At 50.3% G+C, this 21,957-nt stretch overlaps 6 protein-coding genes across 6 annotated transcripts; 2 read left to right on the top strand and 4 right to left on the bottom strand.

Moving 5' to 3' along the window:
- Positions 1–237: 237 nt before the first annotated feature.
- Positions 238–1,906, bottom strand: N7518_006533 (uncharacterized protein; the record flags this gene model as incomplete). The annotated part of the gene is made up of 2 exons (XM_057187460.1): positions 238–1,716; positions 1,811–1,906. 2 exons carry the CDS (start codon positions 1,904–1,906, stop codon positions 238–240), a joined length of 1,575 nt encoding a protein of 524 aa, XP_057039163.1.
- Positions 1,907–2,889: 983 nt separating this feature from the next.
- Positions 2,890–4,077, bottom strand: N7518_006532 (uncharacterized protein; the record flags this gene model as incomplete). The annotated part of the gene is made up of 1 exon (XM_057187459.1): positions 2,890–4,077. One exon carries the CDS (start codon positions 4,075–4,077, stop codon positions 2,890–2,892), a length of 1,188 nt encoding a protein of 395 aa, XP_057039162.1.
- A 3,559-nt stretch (positions 4,078–7,636) lies between these two features.
- Positions 7,637–10,060, bottom strand: N7518_006531 (LMBR1 domain-containing protein; the record flags this gene model as incomplete). The annotated part of the gene is made up of 3 exons (XM_057187458.1): positions 7,637–7,755; positions 7,964–9,693; positions 9,753–10,060. The coding sequence occupies 3 exons, from the start codon at positions 10,058–10,060 to the stop codon at positions 7,637–7,639; spliced, it is 2,157 nt and encodes a 718-aa protein (XP_057039161.1).
- A 1,487-nt stretch (positions 10,061–11,547) lies between these two features.
- On the top strand, positions 11,548–16,111 carry N7518_006530 (uncharacterized protein; the record flags this gene model as incomplete). The annotated part of the gene is made up of 3 exons (XM_057187457.1): positions 11,548–11,762; positions 11,839–14,710; positions 14,765–16,111. The coding sequence occupies 3 exons, from the start codon at positions 11,548–11,550 to the stop codon at positions 16,109–16,111; spliced, it is 4,434 nt and encodes a 1,477-aa protein (XP_057039160.1).
- A 599-nt stretch (positions 16,112–16,710) lies between these two features.
- Positions 16,711–18,228, top strand: N7518_006529 (putative nucleotide-sugar transporter; the record flags this gene model as incomplete). Its single annotated transcript, XM_057187456.1, has 4 exons — positions 16,711–16,794; positions 16,857–16,933; positions 17,008–17,892; positions 17,955–18,228. The coding sequence occupies 4 exons, from the start codon at positions 16,711–16,713 to the stop codon at positions 18,226–18,228; spliced, it is 1,320 nt and encodes a 439-aa protein (XP_057039159.1).
- Positions 18,229–18,859: 631 nt separating this feature from the next.
- N7518_006528 (AP-1 complex subunit gamma) lies at positions 18,860–21,688 on the bottom strand (the record flags this gene model as incomplete). The annotated part of the gene is made up of 5 exons (XM_057187455.1): positions 21,642–21,688; positions 21,448–21,571; positions 21,203–21,391; positions 19,027–21,154; positions 18,860–18,955 (listed from the first exon to the last, which is right to left on the bottom strand). The coding sequence occupies exons 1-5, from the start codon at positions 21,649–21,651 to the stop codon at positions 18,860–18,862; spliced, it is 2,547 nt and encodes an 848-aa protein (XP_057039158.1). The 5' UTR covers positions 21,652–21,688.
- Between the last annotated feature and the right edge of the window lie 269 nt (positions 21,689–21,957).

The raw sequence follows: 21,957 nt of genomic DNA, 5'->3' as shown, positions 1-21,957 counted from the left end.
CATGCTCTGGTGTTGAATTAAAAAGCAGTCTGGAGAAATTTGAACTCAAGGCGAAGAAATGCCCTAGATCGCCGGATATAAAATCACAGAACAGAACCGACAGAACACCATCCCGCCGGAGACGCTAGAAATAATAAAAAAATGACAGAGAAGGGAATCAAGCAGATGTGCAAATATCAAAAGTATGTTGGGGAAATAGACGAGAGATTGGACAGATGGTTGTAGAGTGAGAGTCCATCACATCACAATGCAGCACCCGCAGCTCTTCTCTTTCTTCGGTAGCTGTTGCGCGGTGACAACTGGAGGGCTCCAGTTAGGGTTGGGGTTGGGTGCTAATCCCATTGGGGGTGTTTCCTGCACCTTGGGCATGGTGCTGTAGCCGGTGCTTGTATTCGGGCGGGGCGGTTCTGGGCTCTTTGATGGCCGAGGCGACAAATCCTCGAGCTGTAGAGACTCAACTGGTTGCGGTTGCGGTTGTGGTTGCGATTCTGGCTCAGCCTTGGTGGCTACAGGAGGCGGCGTATCGAATGGGTGCACTGCGAGGGGCGCGAAGTGGCGGTCGTATGTGTTCGGTGTCCGGCCTTCCTTCTCCCAGCGTTCCTGCATCATCTTCTTGGCGACGGTCGGGATCATCTGTTGGTCTGGTGGAAGGCGAGGATCGGGCTTATACATGGTTGCCAACCAAGGCGGGTCTCCTTCGGGTCGGTTAGCGGTTGTTGGAAGACGACTTTCACCTGACCGGGTGGTAGGGCGCTGTGTGTTGTTACCGGAGACAGCGCGAGATCGAGGAGTGCTCGTCTTCCTGTTCGCAGGTGGAGCAGAGGTCTTTCGGTTCGTAGAGCTCTTGACTGTCTTCTTGCCCGTATTTTGTGTACTGCTGAATCCACGACTGCCTGGTCGACTTTGTGGAGAAGGAGTCGAACCATCTTGCTCGATGGTGATAGGCTCGCTGGCTCTACGGTTCCGTGAAGACCGGTCTTCTTCATCTGTTGCGGCACGGCTCCGTGAACTGCCAGAATCGCGGCCGAGTATGGGAACTGGACTAGCCGTAGAGATGGGTATTCGGGAAGCGCTTTTTCCAAGGCCAGGGTGGCTGTAGAGGCTGGCGGCTGCATCGTCCGCAGCAATCTCCTCTGGTCGGCGGAGATCCCAATGTTCCCGCACACTGCCACCTACATTGTTGTTCACACCCCGCTTGCTGGGTTCTTCTTTCACTTTCGGCCAGGGTTCGGAATATTCTGCAGCGGGCGAGGTCGCTGTACCAGTCCCGTTAGCAGGACTCTGGTGTGAATCATAGCTCCTTCCACGTCCCACACTCGATTTGCTCTCTCCTCTCATCCGTCGCTGGAAGAGAATGGCTGCTTGGTGGAGCTCTTCACTCTCGATCTTTGCCAGCTTGTCTCGGTGGATCCATTTTTCCTGGTTCGTCTTTCCGTCTAGGCTCAGTTGAAGATCATCATCGGCCTCTTCGGGCTCTTTACGACCGGCTGCCTCGGCACCAAAAGCATCTCGCATACTGCCTACTTCACTCCCATGTCGATTTAGACTAGGTTCCCTCCGTCCTCGGTTCGAGGCTAGATAGGGTGATTCATGTGCGTGGACGTTGCGCGAGACCGAGGAGCTGCGTGAGCCGTTCGAGGTACGCTGTCGAGAGAATTTTGCGCCGATTGAATTCGAGTCGTGCGACTCGCGTTGTTTCGATGAGTGGTGGTTATCCTGCGGGGGAAAAGGGGATCAGCGCTTTTTTTTTCTTTCCCGCGTTCTCGGGCTACCAGGTCAGAGACTGGAATGCCACCCCGAATAATCTTACCTCGTGCACAAGTGGTACCGCAAAATCCCATAGCGAGCCATCCACGGGCGATGCTAAGGCATCTGCGGAATATGCCGCTGTAGCGACACCCGCCATTCCAGAGGTTATTGTTCACAAATGAAAAAGGCCAGTCCAGCTGTAACCCGGCTCAATAGTAGAGATTGCGGTAGAGATGGGTTGACTTGTCGGGTCAAGCCATTCCAGGTAGAGTCGCAAGGTGGAGCGTAAGGGGTACACCGAAAATAGCAAATTGTCAACACAGCCGTAGGGTTGAACACAACTGCAGGGGGTCCAGTTTGTCAAGTTTGGTTCGACAAGAGCTGCTGGCGGGGGGGTGGCTGGTCCCGTAGAAGGCTTCTTCGAGGTCTCGCGGGGCCGGGAGGATGAGGCAAGGAGAGGTCGATTACCAATTATGGCAAGGAGGTGGAATAAATGAAAGTTCGAGAAAAGAGGAGAGAATGTAAAGAAGAGAAGATCAAGATAGGGAAAAAAAAAGAGCAAGAGGGAGAGTCTAAGGAGAGCCCTGGAGGAAAGGTAGCCAGACTGGGAATAGTAGGTGGAAACCAAGTCCACTCAGTACATACTACGGAGTACGGAGGATGGACTACGGTATTTGTTATCGCATCTTCCCAGGCATGCATCATATGTCTCTCTTACAGCATATTAATCAATAATCGTTCTAAATGTTCAATAGACTATGATTTAGGAAAAATCTCGATTCTCGCAACTTTAGTTCTGGACCGTGCATTGCCCCTGAGCCATGTTGATCATTTCGAGATGCCACTAAAGCGATCTAGACAACGGTGAGAACCTCCTTTGAACTCCCCCAATTTGGTGTATACGGGGGAAAATGGGAGAAAGAGAGGGGAGATACGAAAAGGGTATGTATACATGCCGGCAAATCATTCCGACCGGTTTAGTTGGGGAAATAGCAAGGTTGATATATCACAATATGCCAATGCCACCCCGAGGGGCTGGACAGGTCCCAGCAAAATGGAAACTTGACCGGTAGAACAGCCCTTGGTATGAGATTGATACATATTGTACGGGGTAAGTGTCCACATACGTATGTAGACCAATTACAAATCCCCCGGCTGTAAAATTCTATCCAGCTCGGCGAGAACCGCCTGCGTATCCTTGATGAGGGCCCGGCGTGCACTGCGGGCCCTCTCGTCACCATTTGGCTCGATTCCATCCGCCTTCAACTGGATTTGTGTGAGGATCGTCTCGCTCAGTTTCTTATTCTCAAAGATTCGTTTCTTCTTGTCACTAGGCGGATAAGCAATGTATTCCTCGCAGAGCGGCTTCATCTCCTGCTCGAACCATTCCGCCAGAGCATTGACCTGTTCCAGCGGAGTACGCAGCAACTTGATGTTAGGCGACGCGGCAGGGGCACCTGAGTGGCCTGACGACGTAGGCCGTGGCGGCCGAGAGGGACCGGGGGCTTCTGTGCCGACGGGCGACTTCTTGCCATTGCGTTTCTTCTTTCTCGAGTTCTTGCTCTTTCCACCCGCGGAGGTGGGAGGGGACGATGCGCCTCCTGCACTAGTGGGGCGGGGTAGCGGCGGGGGTGCTGGCGCTGATGCAGCTACAGGAATGTTTTGTCCGTTATCATCGGAGACATCGCTCTGGGATACTGCGTCAGACACCACACATAGCACCTCAGAGTGCTGCTTGAGCCCCTCGGCTTTGCATGTCTGCGCGTCGTTCTTGAGTAGCTTTCCCTTGTACAGCAGTCTCACACAGTTCGGGTGTTCGGCTCCTGTGCACTCAGCAGCCGCCTTTCGTATGTCTCCGATAGTCAAGAGACCGTCGACAATGGCGTATGCGCGGAAGCGCAATGGGTAGATAGTGCCGCGGTGACGGAGTGAAATAACATCCGGCTCGGCTTCATCTACTGGCGAGCCCGCCATCTCTGAAGGTGTGATGTAGCTGAAATCCTCATCGCTAACCTGCGGGTTGGATGATGCGGGAGCGTAGCTCGGCGAGCGGCGGAGCATTTTTAAGGGGTTGCGCCAACTCATCACGATGGTGAATATGCAAATAACAACAGCTGCGAGGAGAGCGATAGGCTGGTCGTCTGGGGCAAATGGCAGCTTTTTCGCGAGAGGGCCGAGTGGCGTGTTGGACAGGTAGATGAGAATGGGGTCCAGTTGAAGGCGGAGGGAGTGTAGGTGAACGGGGAGGATATCGGTGACCTGGTCTATGTATACTGCGCACTTCTCGCCCAAGGTGGACTGAGCGAGGATTGGGGGCAGTAAAGTCATGGATCTCTGTGGAGGGGAGAGCGTGGACGGTGAATTCATGCCCCCAAGTCGTCTGGAATGGGCAGATAAGGCGGAGAGTAGTTTTTTGCCATAGCAATTGGTTGGTGTCGGTACTCCCAACAAGGTTGTGTCTGCCTAGTGGATCGTCTGATTTCAGGTCAATTGTTTTGACGTTGGAATCATGGCGACATTTGGAATGGTTGGGGTAACTAAGTTGATGGGTGCCTTGTATTTATTACCTTGAGGCTGCCTGGAAGTGTGGCGATGCTCCCACAAGGCAGACCGGTTACATCCATATGTCCCTATCCTGAATATGTTTATATACTTCCCGGCTGTATTTTTTTTAGAGATCTTATCAAGGTATATGCAGCTCCTCATTAGTCGTGATATGGAGGCTCTTTCTCGGCCTTGAGTAACCCAATCTGACCTCGATCGGCGTATGTATGTGCAAAAACGCGGGGTCATACAGCCCCCTGTCTTTTGGTATGTATCAAAATGTCGGCTACATCAGATATTAACTATGGCTAGTTATAGTCAACTATCTTGAAACGATGCAAAATTCGATGAGTAACCCTCCATGGCCTACAAAGAGGAATGAGCTACACATCCATATCTAATGTGTCTTGAAAAGTATTCCTAAACAATTAGGCACAATTTCTGCTCGTTTTCGATTCGGCTAGATCGCTCTTAGGGTCGAAACGAGGACGTGCCGTATGTTTATGATTTTCTCACACGATGGGTAACTATAATCGTCACTTGGGCGCTTAGCACAATTGCATGCGAGTAATTGGTCGGATCCATAGATATGACCCACGTCTCTAAATAGGAAAGGCAAAAAAAATGCCCTCGTCCAGGATCGAACTGGAGACCTTCGGATTTCAATCTTGTTACCAAGAATGTCACATTGAAAGGATATGAGACCAACGTCATGACCAAACTAGACCACGAAGGCTGTCGGCAAGTTGTCGAATAGACCACTCGAGCCGATTATGGAAGTTGCGCGACTTAATGGTACTATAGACTAAAACTAAGCTTCAAGTAAATGACCGAAATTCTATCCCTCCAAATGGGACCAATTTTTGTTGAATATTTAACAAATAAATGTTCCCTAAAGCTCTTCATGATTAAAAAAAAAATCCAGTTTTATACTTCGTGTATTGTGGCTGGCATTCGGATGTCCATATGTATATATATTGTGACATTAGAAACATCTATATTTACACATTCGAGGCTTTTCTTTTCTGTAACAAGCATGGTCGGCCACTTGTGTGGCCTTGTCTTTCTCCCTTCTTCTTTTTTCCCTTTTCTTGATATACCCCCAACACGAATCGAAACAGTGATAACCACCAACAGACGTCAGCCCTAACTACCATGGCAGGGCCGGGGTAGGGGGAATAGAAGAAAGAATTCAAACTCCAAAGAATATTCGATCCTTAGGACCCAATAGTGATGGAGTGACACATGCACGCAAATATACAGATACTTCAGGAATCAGCGAAAGGGCTTTGTTTATCCGTGGAGATATAGAGCACTGGGTAAATGAATGTCCCAAATCAACATCTAACAGATTAGCAAGATAAATCGAAAAGAACTAGAAAAGGGAGCCAAACCTATACTAGAACCAACTAAGGCAAAGTGGGCAATAGGTCCCCAATCGCCAGCTCCATTCCCAAGGACTGGGATCGACACTCGTTCGAAAACAGCAATTACACTATGTGACTATGTGGAAATGTTAATCCCACAGCGGATCTGGATACAATTCGCAAGGAACTTGCTTTCGCTTATAAACTCCAACAAGTACCTCCTGGCACTCCCCCTTGCAAGGAGCCGACAGGAAATGGCTTGGATCCACGGCGTTTACTGGGTGTCACTTACTATTACTGGTTCACGGGGAGTAGCGAAATTACCGGTAGATATTCGACAGTACCATGTGAGTCCATCCATTTGAGTCCAGCTGCCTCAACCGGGATGCATTCTGAAAACTATCTGCACATGTTCGCTACGATGTTCTTCAATCAAATAAACGGAGAATCTGCCAACGTGAACCACGTTTGAGCAATGTATATATTTTTGATAACCGGGCCATTGGTCTTGCCACACGACTGCTTCTCGCGACCTAGCTCATCGTACATTCTTTTAATTTCACCCAGGTAGCTGGCTACAAACCACACATATGTATATGGCTCGAGCCTGCCTGTTAAGTACCGTGTTGGTATGGATCGACGAGTATACATGTTCCGAGGATATCGGGAAGATAGTGATACAGGCTACGAAGAGTGGCGAGAAGCAAACACACTTGTCTATTACAACAAGCCATTACAGTGAAGAAGCAACTCAATTTTTAATAGCCCGCAGAGGCAGGTGGAAGATATCCACTCAGTATGAATGGTATTATCCTAAACTATCCGCCTATGGATGCAACAACAAGTGAGGAATGAAGCGTAGGCTGGTGTCTAGAGACAGAGAAAAGACTCGAGATACATGCTGGATACAACCAAGGTTATATCAATGGGCTGGTACGGTAGGTACCATGAGGATAGAGGTCTACAGAGACGCCGAGGTGTATGATGAATGTGAGTGAGATTGAAGAGTTGTTAAGACTAGGAAGTTTAACAACTATGTACACCTAGGATCAGCCATGTGCACGAAATACGGACCGCTATTGAGAGGTGGTCGAGATGTATACATATACTTTGAAGTACCTTTTATAGGTGTATCCCATAGAAAAATCGCCCAGACTTCCTATAGCTCACAAATAGCGTCGTATTTAATTCAGTATTTGTACAGATGCAAAAGAATTCAATATTGAAGCAGCAGCACTCCTAACCTCAATTTAATATATAGTAGGGTTCCCGAGCATCACTAACTGCCTAGCATCTAGCTGACATACTAAAAATCGACAAATCCAAGGGTTGTACAATATAGAAGAGAGGCATTAGAGGAATTCCATATAATGCAAAATACAAGTTTAATACTAGGGACTAAGATGAATTGGGGAAATATCAGGCAGGTCTCTGCGCCACTGGAAAAGAACATGGGTGATTCTGTATAACTGTTGTACATATGCTCTCGGTTAGGGTGTAGGAGAAAAAATAAAAAAAAGAGATGCCCTCGTCCAGGATCGAACTGGAGACCTTCGGATTTCAATCTTGTTACCAAGAATGTCACATTGAAAGGATATGAGACCAACGTCATGACCAAACTAGACCACGAAGGCAACCACTGAGCCACTTGGGCTTGTGATGGTATGCAGCGATTTTATAGTATCTATGACCCCTTGACCTAAATGAGTCGTTTTAGAAAAATGAAATCGCAACAACTCCGCCGACCTTCGTACATTTATTTTATATGTATAGAGTTTGCATACGAAATATTAAGTCTACAGACGATTAAAGTACATTTCAAATAGGAGTCATAGTATTTTAATCCCTATATCATGAGACAAATTCAGTGTTAATTGTCAAATATTTTAGAAATTCGATCATCTGTCACATCTTACTGGCTGTTTTGGTCCATAGTACTGTTAAGTCGCGTAACTTCCATAATCGGCTCAAGTGGTCTATTGGACTACTCGCCGACAGCCTTCGTGGTCTAGTTTGGTCATGACGTTGGTCTCATATCCTTTCAATGTGACATTCTTGGTAACAAGATTGAAATCCGAAGGTCTCCAGTTCGATCCTGGACGAGGGCATTTTTTTTTTCTTCAATTTCATTTTTAACCCACTAAAGTTCTTTTCTTTAACCAGGGATAGTTTTTTCGTATATAAAAATGTTCAATTGGACCTGGTGTATCCAAACAAGACAAACGAATTGAGCTATGTACAAATAAACGGTATATTACACTGTCCAGCAGTTGACGAGACCCAAGGACCGGAATGTAATCAACCTAAGCGCAGACGACCAGGCACGTCCCGACCTCCAAATAGTGCCGAAGCTTCTTCTGTGGGATTGTTATCACCCGACATCCAGCGCGGAAGTCGGAATGGCTCACCCTGGAACCACCGAGGAGTGCTGGTAGTATCAAATGTGTTTTTGACACGATGCGCAAAGGACTGGAAGAAGCCCTCGTCTTCCTCATCCTCGCCTTCTACAATAGTAGGCGCAACAACTGTCCTCTGGGCAGGTTGGGAGCCCTCTGCAACCGGGAGCCGCAGTCTGGATGACCCAGGGGAACCTTCATCATCACGATCCGACGCCCACGTTGAGCGACCACCACGAGAGGACACCGCCAGAGAACCGAAGCCATTCAATTCCCGTTCAATGAGGTCGCGACCCTCACGCCAGCCACCCATGCCATACCCGGCAGGGTTGTTTTCGACATCGTGGATATCATCGTCCTCTGCAAGGCCGCACCCAAAGATGTTTTTGATACGCCCGTACAGGTTGAACATCGTTGCGCAGATAGGCAGGAGAATGAAGATCGGGAAGATGAAATCAAAGCCTTTCCCGAGGGGGGTCAGGTTGATGAGTTTACCAAGGAATTGGTAGAAAGTAGTGGTTCGCCTAAACTCTTTTGGCAAGAAGGTCAAGAAGTTGTACGCAATTGGTACTGTCAACCGAGCCACAAGACCAGCGTACCAGCAGGCACTCTCACCATATGTATTACGACGGACAAGCGCGCGGTTTCCCCATACCTTGACATCACTGACACCAACGAGAGCCGCCGAACACATGTACAATAGCCAGGCAGAGGCAGTGAGCTGACCACCAAAGCCAACTGGATTGTCTTTCCAGTGAGGCACCACGGTCAAACTCACAGCAGAGAGATGGGGCGCCAAAGACTTGATCATTTCCGACCAAACAATGCAGACTGATGCCACTGCGAAGAATGCGCCTAATGCCAACCGAACCGAGGGAATGACGTTGGAATACAGCTGGTACCGCATATACGGGGTGAGGAATTTCACACGAGGGATGCAGGATGACCGACGTGGAGCCGGTGCAAATTCGAGCTTCTTTGAAGCTGCAGAATTAATGATGGCTTGCAGATCGGCTGATAATTGGACTAGCCGATCCCACTCGTCTACAAATCGGGTCTTCATATGCCGAGCACGCTGAAGCCGCCGTGTAAGGTCGGCCAGATAGCGTTCCGTGATGACAGAAGGTATCGTTGCGGATGTATCGGGTGACTCGAGGATCGGGGCGCGCACGTCGGATTGGCCGTGGCCTTCCCGAAGCTCTTCAATCCATTCCTGAAAGTCACGAGCGGTTCCTGTCTTACGGCGTTGTAGTTGCGAAACCTGGCCATTGAGATTCGCTAACTCATTGACCGAGTCCATCAGGCGATCGTGCACCTTGGGCGCATGGGCCTGGAGTCTGCGTAGCCGACCGCTTACATTGGAGTTTCGGAGCAGATTGCGCGGGATCGAAACAAGCCCATGACCCATGAGGTAAATGGCAAGGACGAGACCCCACACATATGCCAATGCCATGACGAGACCTTTGATGGATGTGAATTCGAAGCCATTCGAGATTGAAACGTAGATCAACCCTACCAGAGCACATCCCAGAACAATCATCTGGTATTTGGCGTTCGATCGGAGAGAGTACATAAGCCGGCCTTTCGGTTCACGGTAGCCCGAGTCGACATATTCACCGAGTAATGGGAGGATAACCCTGTAAGAGAGATAAGAATGAGTGATAGCCATTGGTTATGAAGAGCGCAGTACACTTACCAGGTGAGAACAAAGATTAACCAGTAGGCAATGCGCCAGCAGACCAAAACCATTCGTTCCGGTAGCCAGATTGCTTTGGGACCGGATCCATCCCGCGAACTGGATGCTAAATCGATGGGGACCAAAAGCACAACACTAGCGGGCAGAGCTAGAGCTAGGAATATAGGGACAATTAAATACGCGGGGGTGGCCCGGAGGGTGAGAAACCGTCGCAGGAGAAGTAACACAAGTGCGGAGATGAGGAAGAGGGCAAATGCGAAAAAGACGTTCGAACCCACCGAGATGGGCGACACAGATAAGGGAAACATGCTGAAGAAACAGCGAAAGCCGATAAGAAAAAAAACAAGCAAGTTTCAGTCGTTTTTCATGGCGAGATATCTAGGGCGCAGATGAAAGAGGCGACTGGATGTAAGTTGGTGAAAGGTAGAAGTGTATATATAGAACAGGCCATGGGGGGTCGACGTTTCGGGGCCAGGAGAGTGGCTGACTTAAGCTCTGACTAACAGTGTCACCGTCCACGGGTAGTACTGAAGACTTTGCTTTGGTCGTGTGCTCAAGTGTATAGTGGAGTACCTGGTACCCAGCCACAGCCTCCTGTTGTTTCTGGATTTTGACCAATTGGTTCGTCCGGATCAGGTCAGGGCCAGAACGCCCTTGTCGATCTTGATGGAAACTGTTCCCTAGTTATTTTCCTTGGGCAAAGAGCTTTGTGATAATTAATTGAATAAAGAGGAATTCTAATTTTCGTCTATAACATACATCCACGGGGTTATTTTATGCACCCTCATATACCCCGTAATTATCTATGATGGGTACAATTATCAATATCGGGCATTATTTAAGATCCACACCATGATGACGACTTGTTTTGAGCCTTCAGGTACTTAACGGCCTGGATCATCAGGATTGGCAGTGATGTATTTGCAGTACAGGTAAAAAACCACACTGTATTTTAGGGATACCTGGGTCAACAGTGCACCCCCAGGCAAACTGCAAGTACCTCCGAGCTAGCCTTGTGACTCTCCGCCCAATACGAATAAGATACCAGTCTATTGATACACGCCCCAGTCAGTTCTATTATTCTTCATCTTATGTTGTAAGCCCAAACCCTCAATGGGATGATGGCCGAATAAAACATAGCCTTCCTTTATTTCCTTCTCGTCACTTCTCATTCATTTGCGAATAATACGCTGAATAACCATACCATAATAATATCCTTCACTCGACCGCCACTTCACTCTTTGCCCCCCTCTAGCTTTAAGATCTGTGCACTCATCTCTTTGTCCTAGTGGCATTCTGATTCTCGGTAAGTACTTGTGTTCTTTCTCTCCCCCCGAATCTTCTTGCCATTGTGTAGTGAGGACAGCAACTGAGGCCCGGTGCGACTTGAAAGCTGCATGATCCCTGTCACGGATCCCATCTCCCCTACAAACTGCTATCATTCGCTCCAAGCCACAATCAGGTGCTGGCCAGCGAATTGAATCCATCTGACGCTGGTGCCCGAAAGCCTTGCTCTCCTCGTTGCGTTGGTGTTGGTTCCCTCCAGTCCCTCCTGTCCTCCGTTTCGTCCATTTTCCACCCATCCCCACCCTCCCTGATCGACTCGAATCACGGTTCCACACCAGCACCTACCTTTTTTTTCTCCCGCTGATCAGCGACCCGTGTTGAACACCGTCCTTGCGTCTTCTCACTAACCTTGCGATATCGTCACAGTTGCGCATGGTACTCCAGCGAATGCTAACCTTCACGGAACCTCTTCGCGGATTGCCCGTCCACCATTGATGGGGTGTCCGCTATGAATCCCGGAGAGTTCCCCAACCCGGGCGCGGGGCCTGGCCGGCCAGCCCCGAATACTGCGATGAGAATGAACCCAAACATGCAGGTCCCAAAGAACGACAGTGTGCAAGCTATGATGACCTATGTTGCGCAAATGTTGCAAAATCAGGGACCGTACGGAGGATGGAAGGCAGAAGTTCTAATCAAGACACGGGCGACCAATGTTTATCAAATGTAAGTTGCACCTTCTGCCTGTGAAAACTGGCTTCGCGCGTTCACTTTTATCTGGCCTAACCGTTACATGAATTAGGATCACCTCCCTCCGTTTGATCCAACCTCGCATCGATCTCCACCAAGCGGCCCAGGCGGCCATGAGTTTCGAATTAAAAGCATTCACCAAAGCCAACGAGAAGATCGAATATGAGAAGGAATGCACGGAAAAGCTTCTTCACATCAGGAACACACGAGAGAGACAGGCCGCGGTCGCTTACCAAAGTGGAATGATGTCCCAGACGGGGGCTGGTCAGAATCAAATTCCAGGCGCTTTTCCGCAGCACATGAATCAGATGCAGGCATCCCCGGTTTCTGGCCAACAGCAGATGGCAATGGGCATGAATGGGCAGAACCAGCAGGCAGCAATGCAGCAACAGCGACAGCAACAGCAGTCGCAGGCGATGCTCCACCAGCAGCAGCAACAACAGCAGCAGCAACAACAGCAGCAGCAGCAGCGACCCCAACAGCGCCCTGGCAATGGAATTCCCATGGTCGACGACCTCAGCACCCTTTCAGCCCAAGACCTTGACCATGTCTCTCGACTGGCAAACGAGATGTTGAATAAAACCAGCCCGGAAGATATGGAGAAGATCAAAATGAACCTGTCAAACATGACACCCGAGCAGCGGCAATATCTGGCACGGAAGAACCTTGAGCCAATGACCTATTTCTTCCGCTCTCAGGCTCTCAACCAGATCAGACGCCATCGTCGCGCTCGTTTAGAAATGGGGGGACGTGGGCCAAATGGCGGGGTGGATGCGAATGGTAACATAATGGGAGATCCCATGATGAATTCTCAACACCAGCGACAGATGCTTCAAAACATGTTAAACCTTCAACGCAATTCCGCATTTCCCGGAAATCCCGGTCAGACGATAGAACCCCCGAACTTCATTGGCAATGTGGAAAACATCCAAGGACAGCAAGCAGATGGCCTGCGCTCACAGGAGGCTGGGCAGCTAGTCGTTCCTGCAAGCTCTTCTCAAATGAACCAGACCCCATTCCCGAATAATAACAACAACATGTTCCCACAGCAGATGGGCCAGAATGGCCAGACGAATATGAACGCCAATAATCCAAACGCCCAGGCTCAGTTCCTTGCCCAGCAGCAGCATATGCAGGGTGGGCCTAGTGCTCCCCAGGATCGAATGCAGTTCCAGGCACAGTCTCAGGCTCAAGCGCGCGCACAAGCGGCGCAGAAGGCGCAGATGGCGATGTCGGGTCATGGTGGCCAAGTAACCCCCCAATCACAGCCACAACTGAATGGACAAAGCCCCGTCATGCCTATGCTGAATCAACCCATGGCCCCGGGTCAGATGTCTCCGGTACAGGTGCCCCCGCAAGCCCGACCACCGTCCCGACCTGCAAACATGGGCCAGCACCCGGCTGGCGTTGCTGGACAGGCTGCGATGCAAGGTCAGGTGCAAATGCCTCCCAATATTCCGCCCCACATCCAGGAACAACTCGCTCGTATGCCTCCTGAACAGGCTCGGGCTTTTATCATGCAGCAACGTCGTGCCGCTCTCAATAACATGGCTCGAGCCAACCCCGGTCAGCAACCACAACATCAATCGGGCCAAGCCCAAGCAATGATGAATAACCAGATGGGCAACGCCATGATGAGAGGCTCGATGGGTGCCCCGCAGGATATGAACTCGGGAATACCTCAAGGCCAGCAAATGACTCAGCTGCAACGTCAACAACGCCAGAACGAAGTTTATAAGCTCCAACTGCTGCGGCAGCAAAACAATGGCGTGGAGATGACCCCTGAGCAGGCCAAGCAAATGGACCGCATATCTTTCCCACCGTCTATTCTGAACATGAATGGCACTTCGATGCAAGTTCCTAACAATGTCAAATCATGGGGCCAACTCAAGCAATGGGCAAATTCGAACCCTCAAATTGCAAGCCCCAACGACCTCCCGCGTCTTATGATGCTCCAGAAACTTCATCTTGGCCAAATGATCTCAGCTTCTGCGAATCAAGCGAGGAATGGCCAGGGTCCAGCGCCAACTCCATTCCAAGGCACTCCGGCTCCGTTTACTAACGCGCCAGGCTTCCCTTCTGGTCAACAAGCCGCTGCTATGAGTATGGCAGCCATGCGGCCAATCTCCGCGCAAGACATCTCAATGGCTCGTCAAAAGCTTGGACCCCAGGCGTCAAACTTTACTGACGAGCAGATTCGGGAGATTCTGTACCGAAACCGCCAAAAGCAGATGATGCAGGCTGCACAGAACCGAGCAATGCAACTTGATGGAAACGCGCACCCAGGTCAGCTAAACCAACCGGCGGTCACTCAACCTCCGGTCCCTGCAGTACAGCCTGTCCCCCAAATCAAGCCACAGCATCCTCAACTGCCGCAAACGACCCCTCAAGCGGCGAACGCAAAGACTCAAACTGCAGCCGCGGCTAAAGGTGCCAAGGGTGCTATCGGGAAGCAAGCCTCAAAGAAGAGACCCAACGCAGATGATCCGGCAGAAACTCGAGCTACAGCTACGCCCCAGATGAGCCAGCCTGTGGCAGTTCCAGGCGCTCCAGGCACGACCCCCCAACGGCCAGGTCTCCCTTTCACACAGGAACATCTTGCACAAATGACTCCTCAACAGCGAGCCCAGGTTGAGGCACACATGCGGAGGCAACAGTCTCAAAGTCGGGGCCAGGTACTCAGCAGAGCTGCCGCCGACGAGGCATGGAACAGGAACCTACCGGCCCAAGTTATGGAGGTTTATAATGACATCGCCAAGAACGCTCCACCCGCGAAGCCTATACCCGTCTCGCCCGAACAGAAGGCCGCCATGACTAAACAACTGCGTGAAGCCTTGGATGTTCTCGGCCGCTTAGATGCCCTTGTACAATGGTTTGCAAAGATGCATGGCCAGGAGAAGAATGTTAAGAACCTCCTCGCTATGGTAAGCTCCCCCTTGATATCATGATCGTTTGTTTACTAATCTGATTTTACTTAGCGTATCCAATTGATGAGGCAGTTCAAGCCCTCGCAGGATTGGGTTGTAAATGACCATTTCACAGTGACTCCCGATTACCTCACTGGTGCTGTCCTTTTTATGCGAAAGTTGTTCGCAGTGATGATTTCTCGCATGCAACAACAAGGTCAGCGTCCTAACGCCTCCCAACCTCCTACCTCCAACGCCCAGGCAATGCAAGGCAACATGCCAGCACTGAACGCGACCAACCTGCAGCAGTTGCAGGCACAGGAAGAAGCCCTGCAGCGAGCCCGGCGCGCCTCTACCCAGTCTGTTGCAAATGCCCCAGCTGCACCTTTTGCAGCCCCATCTCCTAGGGGCGTCCCTCAGTATGCCCCAGGCGGACTTGCACCCGAGAACCTTAAACTGCCTCCCCCCAAAAAGCGGAAGCAGTCTCATGGCGTGGCATCGTCCCCGATTCAAGCAACTGCAGCCCCTGGCGCAGCGGCAAAATACAACAAAGCGGTGGCGGACGCCACATCTAATGCTGCAGCCATGGCAGGTGCTTTCAAATGCAGTGTGGTTGAATGTCAACATCACTACCAAGGATTCCCTACGCAAGCCGTCTTGGATAAGCACATCGAAGAAAGCCATCAACCCGAGGAAGAAGAGATGATCGAGGATTATCTCAAATATTACCATGAAAGTATTTCGATGGGTCTTGGACTGAACCCCGACGACAGCCCGGAAGCCCAGCAGATAGCCACGCTCGGATCAGTGCCGCCCTCCACCAAGCTTAGTGTAGCAGCTTCTCCGGTAAAACAAAGTATGGCTACCCCTCTCATTGCCAACAACACGCCCATGGCCAGGATCACTAGCCAATTCGGAGCCAAGACCGCGTCTCCTGCTGCAGCATCAACTCAGCTGCTCACTCCGCAGTTGTCCACTGTCAAGGGAACAAGGCCTGCTGGCAAGGATGAAAAGAAGGATGTTATCAAACTAGATGATAGCGACACAAAGGATCCCTGGGCGGAGTGCCCCACCTCACTTGATACAATCCATGATACCTTTTCGAACCTCGCGAGCAAGGATCTGCCTCACCTTGGCTATGACTCGCTCGAGGACTTCGATATCAATGAAGCTACTCCGGTGGATGATGACTGGGTTGCCTTTGCTAGTCTGACTCCCCCAGACGAGGCCGAAGAGGCTGCTTTTTTGGAGAAGTTTTATGAACCTTGGGACGATGAGTCCATTGCAAGGGCCGCAGAGTGGATCCGCATTCCGCCTGAGATCCAGGTCAAGGGTATCGGACCTATGGGCCAACTTGAGGTTGACTGGGATGCTGTTGCGCGCTACGAGAGGGAAGGTATTCCCATCCAAATGACTTGAAGAAAGTGAAATTTTTCTTGTCTAATTGAGAGCATGTACACAGTGTTAAGTCCTACACGAAGATGGACTTGAGTTTATGAAACATTTTATTTCGGCGAATTCGTTTCTAGCGTATATATGGCTCAGGAGCGATGCGTTTGTACACTACCACGCAGGAATCTTGGTTAATTTCTTGTGATCCTTAGGGATTGACCTTTTGGGGTTCTAATCATTTCTGGACTTTTTTGTGTTGTCCATTGGCCTCAGCGATGGCGTTTGGAGAAAGAACCTGGATAGGTTCTCAACTGGATTATTTACTTTGAATTTCATAATTCTTTTTGGAAAACCAGGATTCTATACATACTATGTAGCACTAGAGAGTAATATCAAGGACATATGTTGTACTACATATGTACTACGTACATTGTATGTGCCAAATGAAGCCAAACATGAAGTCATGTCGGCGGGTACCTTGTGGGTACCGTGACAAATGCTATCAGCCGCCAAGCTCAGATAAGCTCACCTCCGCTTTGTCTCCTCACTGACCCTCCGATCACTTCATCCATCCTCCTAACTCTTGGAGTAACTTCTATCAACCAGTTTTATTTTAGTGGGACAAGATGGCGAACAATGCCCTCATTCCCCTCCTGGTCACGATGATGCTCGTGACTGGGGTGTGCAACACCATTCTCAACAAGTATCAGGTGCGTCCTTGATTCGATTCAAGCTACAAAGAAACACGAACTAATTGGCCCATCTTAAACAGGATATGCAATGTGTGCGAAACTGCGATTCCCCAGATCCCAGCCAACGAAAGCTGTTTGAGCAGCCAGTCATTCAGACGTAGGCTCCACCCCGTGCCGATGATACAGCCTTACAATGCTAGTGATTAATGCTGACACCAGGCGGTAATGCAGAGCCGTAATGTTTATGGGTGAAATGGGCTGCTGGCTAGTTGTCGGCTTAACCTTCCTCTACCGCCAATACATCGCACCGCGCCTATCCAGTGACCCCTCACCCCTCCTAACTGGCGGATATCACCCGATAAACGGCGATGATGAAGGCATCAATTATGAGGATGACAACATAGTCGATGAACTCGACAGCGATAGCAGACACCCCAAGTCCCTACCCGAAGATGACAGCCGCATCCCACTCCGCGGATGGAAGATCCTACTTCTTGCAGCGCCGTCTAGCTGCGATATCGCCGGCACGACCCTCATGAACGTGGGTCTTCTCTTTGTGGCAGCCAGTATCTACCAGATGACCCGGGGTGCCCTGGTTCTATTTGTAGGCCTGTTCAGTGTCCTCTTCCTTCGCCGCAAGCTCCACTTATACCAGTGGAGTGCACTCTTCATTGTCGTTCTAGGTGTGGCTATTGTGGGTCTTTCCGGAGCTCTATTCAGTGGAGATTCAGACCACGATATCACTCAGGATGGGAGTGCTAGCAATGCAGTCTCGCATGGTCTTATGCAGGCGCGTGTTGTCGCTCGGACCCCTGAGGCTGTCCAGGCTATCATTGGTGTGCTGCTTATTGCCGCAGCGCAGATCTTCACGGCCACACAGTTTGTGTTGGAGGAGTGGATTCTGGAGAATTACGCCATGCAACCGATCCATGTTGTGGGTTGGGAAGGCGTGTTCGGATTCTTGGTTACTGTCGTTGGCATGGTGATCATGTATCTTACTGTCGGACGGACCGATGCCGGCCGATATGGCTACTTTGATGTCAAGCAGGGATTGCACGAGGTTCTCAATAACCGTGCTGTTGCCATATCCAGCTTGTTTATCATGATCAGTATCGGGTATGTGTTGATCTTGCTTCTCAACTCCAATTTCCCGCCCTCCCCTCTAACATCTGTTCCAGTGGCTTCAACTTCTTCGGTCTGTCTGTCACCCGCACTGTCTCTGCTACCTCCCGTAGCACAATCGACACCTGCCGCACGCTCTTCATCTGGATTGTCTCGCTTGGACTCGGCTGGGAGACCTTCAAATGGCTCCAAGTTGCCGGATTTGCGCTTCTTGTCTACGGAACTTTTATGTTCAATGACATCGTCCGCCCTCCGCTCAAGGCTTGTTTGCCCCGTGACCGGAGAGAGGGAGAGGTGCTACTTCCCGAAGGCCCCATTGAGCATATCTGATTAGCTTGGCTACTTGTTTGGACTTGCTCTCCATATTATATACCATTCTGGTGCTCGGTATATTCCGTTTTTACCTTATAGATTGGACTCACGCTTTGGATTTGAATAAATCATATGACTTTGCATTCCTTGGTTTCCTGCGCTGGAGTTCATTGTTTGTTTCCTGGGAAATATATATTTATTTTTGTTTCTTCTCATGCGGAGGCTGCAGTTGATCTGGGTTCTCTTTTGAAGGTCATAGAGCCTTGCTTTTTATCGCCTATTGCATTGTGTTCTATGTTTTGGATCTAGTCTGTGTCACAATGCACTCTATTAGTATCTGATGAGTACATACATGTAGGAACACACTACTAGTAGTGCTAGGATATCGGCTCGATGCGAATACACCCTGCACTTTCTCATACGCTAAAACTTTCATCTGAAGCATGTACAATAAGAACAATCCCTCCCTCCAAGTAGTGAAACGACGTATAGGAGAAAAGGAAATGAATGGCAAAACAAAATTCTAGATAAATAGCAAAAGCGAAGAAGGTGCACGATAACCGGGGTGTATAGAAGTGGATTTGACTGTTCATGGGAAAATTAAACATTCGTTCGGATGGACTTTTAGCATCGCTGCCACCGATTTGATCTACGGCTCGGACCAGTCCACTTGGTCGGTGACAGGGTTTCCGCCGTCGCGGGCGGAAGTGACACGAAGACGGAGACGAAGTTTGGCAGGAAGGCCCTGAAGGTAATCAGTTAGTTTGAGACTTGAAGAATGTAAACGTGTAAGATAGGAGGGAGATCTAGACATACCCCGTTAAGAGCGGTCACACGCATTTGTTGTGTGCCTTCGTCGCCGGCATCTAAATCAGCCTTGCTGATTGCGCTCAGCTGCAACCGCTGGCTCTTTGGCACGGCGGCTTGCAAGCCGACGCTAGTAAATCGGCCGAAGCTGGCATCGTTGCGGAATCGGGCCAGGATCTGGGCATTGGTACCGCTTCGCTGAACCTGCAAGGTAAGGACGAGGCCGTCCTTGTTGAGCGCGGTGTGTGCAGGGGTCGAAGCAGTGACAGGCGCGGGAGAGACGGAGGGTGAGGGTGCAGAGGCACCCAGGCCTCCTGCACCTAGCAGATCCATCGAGGCGGATGCGGGTTGTGTGGGCTGAGGCGAAGGACCGTTGGAGCCAAACAGGTCCATGATGGCGCTATTCGGATTCTTTTGGCCAGCAGGTCCCGGCGATGGAGATGACATGCCCGAGTCTCCGCCAAGAATGTCTGCCAGCAGATCGGCGGTGTTCGATCCATTGGAGGTAGGGCTCGTGACAGGAGCGTCTCCGCCAACCAGGTCAAGGAGCAGGTCATGCTCTGCAGGTTTGGCGACCTTTGTGGTCGATTTCCCACGGAGAAGCTTACTCTGACGTTTCTTAGTAGTGGAAGCAGCACCTAGTACCCGTTGTTCCTCGCGGATCTCAGGCGCGGGCATGCGCTCGAGCACGCCACGGCGGATTTGATCGTAGCCGAAAAGGTTGGTGTATTCAACGGCACGCTGTTGAATTTCTACACTTAGGTCCGCGGTCCGGCTGGAAAGTAAACGGCGAATGCGTTCAATTTGAGCGGGATCCGACATGCGCACAGTAAGCTTCATGGCTGCAGTAATGATGTATTCGACAGCAATCTGAGAGGCGTAGGTGCTGTTGAGAATGTTGGTGAAGAGGTCGACAAGATCACTCTCCCGAACCTCCTTGACCAGTTCTTCTTCCTCGTACTGACCACCCTGGAGTAGGCTATCGGCATATTCACCAATGGTCCATGTCGCAGCCAGTGTGAGACCTTCTTGTGAGATGTCCTCCTTCAATGAGGAGTAGAGCTTTTGTACCGCGTAGGTTTGCAGATCAGGGGTAGTCGCAATGAGACGGACGAATGAAGACAAGATCTGTTCTTTGACGTAATTCCCAGCCAGCTTAAGAACCCGCAAAATGGTGTCCATGTGCCAGCGCTTGTTGGGTGCGAACCGATCAGCCGCGATGCCTATCTGTGTCGTCATCACGGACTTGAATTCGTTGTCGGCCACCTCCAGGAAGGCCAGCAATTCCCGCACTAGCACACGCACATTGTCTTCGTTGATCAACATGAAGCTGAGATCGAGCGCTCGCCGGCGAATGCTAATATCAGGATCACGCAGGCATTCCAAGATCGTGTTGCGATGTCTCTGCACTGCATTTGGTTCAATTGCAACAACCTTATTCAGGGTGTTCAACGCAACGTAACGGATATTATTGTCCTTGTTAGCCAAGAATTTGCCAAGGATGTTGACGCCTAGCACTCTCAGACCAGAATCGGCTTCAATATCCAGAATCGTAAGCACGGCCTCATATAGAATAGAGTTGCCAACGTTCTTCGAGGAATCCGTATTGGAGGCCACCTGGGCCAGAATATCGTTGATCAATTCGCTGGTGGCCACATCTCCCCGACCCAATACACGCAAGAAGCGAAGGATCTTGACTTGGAGGAAAGGATCTGTGATACCGGACACATCATGCTCAGGAGCATACCCGGAAGTAGTCAGCCCCTTCAAAGCGCGAACCAGTCCTCCAGCCAGCGGCCGGAACATTTCGATCACGCCGACTGGTCCTCCTTCCTCGTCTTCCTCTTCTTCTGCTTCACATAGATCAATCGCTAGTGTCAGTCCACAGAGAAGAACGCCATGGTTCCGGTCCGACAGCAGGTTCTTAGCTTTCTCGAGGAAGTGCTCGTGCAAGTCTGGAACCTTGCGACATATCCGCATGGCACAGATCGCTGCTTTCCGTCGAATATAGGGGTTGGCGGTCGACATAAGGCTTTCGACTTCGGGGAACAGATCACGAGACATTTCAACCGAGGCAATATTTCCGAGGGTACAGAGAGCGAGACCAACGATATATTGGTTGGAGTGGTTAAGGTCACTACATTTAGTTAGCGCAGGGTCAGCCAAGTACTACAGGGAGACTTACTTTTTCAAAGAATTGGTCACAAGTGTCAACACTTCTTGGTTCTCATCTAGCAACAGCATGGTCCCCAGATACCCCAACCGCTTGTCAGCGAATCGGTGTGAGGCGAGTAGTTTCAGACACTCGATTTGGCCGAAGTGAGTCCGCTCTCCGAGAGTAAACAGATACAAGAGCTTGGCGACATTATTTCTCCTATCAATTGTTAGAGGCCGATCGAATACTCGATTGAGGTAGATGCTGAAGCTAACCGGATGCCGGAGTCATGACTCTCTTCTCGAAACGAGGCGCGAATAGCGGCGCTTTCTTTTTGGATGACGGCACGTTCATCGGCGATGGTTTTTGCTGATCGGACATTACGGATGAACTGCTTGACTGTAGAAATATTGAATTGGGTGGTCAGCCTGCATCTCAGGGGAGAGGAGGGGCGGCGGGCAGCACTTACGGGAAGACATGGCGGCGAGAGGGACCCCCGACGGGGCGAGGAAGAGAGATATTCAATGGACGACAAGGGACAAAGTCAGGCGCAAGAAGGTGAAGCAAGCACCGCGCTTATAAAATCAATGAAATGAAGAAGTATCAAGGCCGTGGTCTGGAGGTCTGGACTGTTGTATTATTATTCCTCATGGCAGTCGACCTGGCATCTTGGCATAGAGCACTAGTATGGAAACGGACTAGCTTGGTTACCCTGGATCACCTGACTCTTTGATACTAATAAGCTACACCGCCTTTGAGTCTACACCTGAGGCAGAAACATGACA

This window comes from Penicillium psychrosexuale (assembly GCF_028828465.1).
Source record: "Penicillium psychrosexuale strain IBT 29551 chromosome Unknown utg000004l, whole genome shotgun sequence".
NCBI lineage: Eukaryota > Fungi > Ascomycota > Eurotiomycetes > Eurotiales > Aspergillaceae > Penicillium > Penicillium psychrosexuale.
Note: the sequence above shows the minus strand (reverse complement) of the source record. Positions and strands in the feature narration are given on the sequence as shown.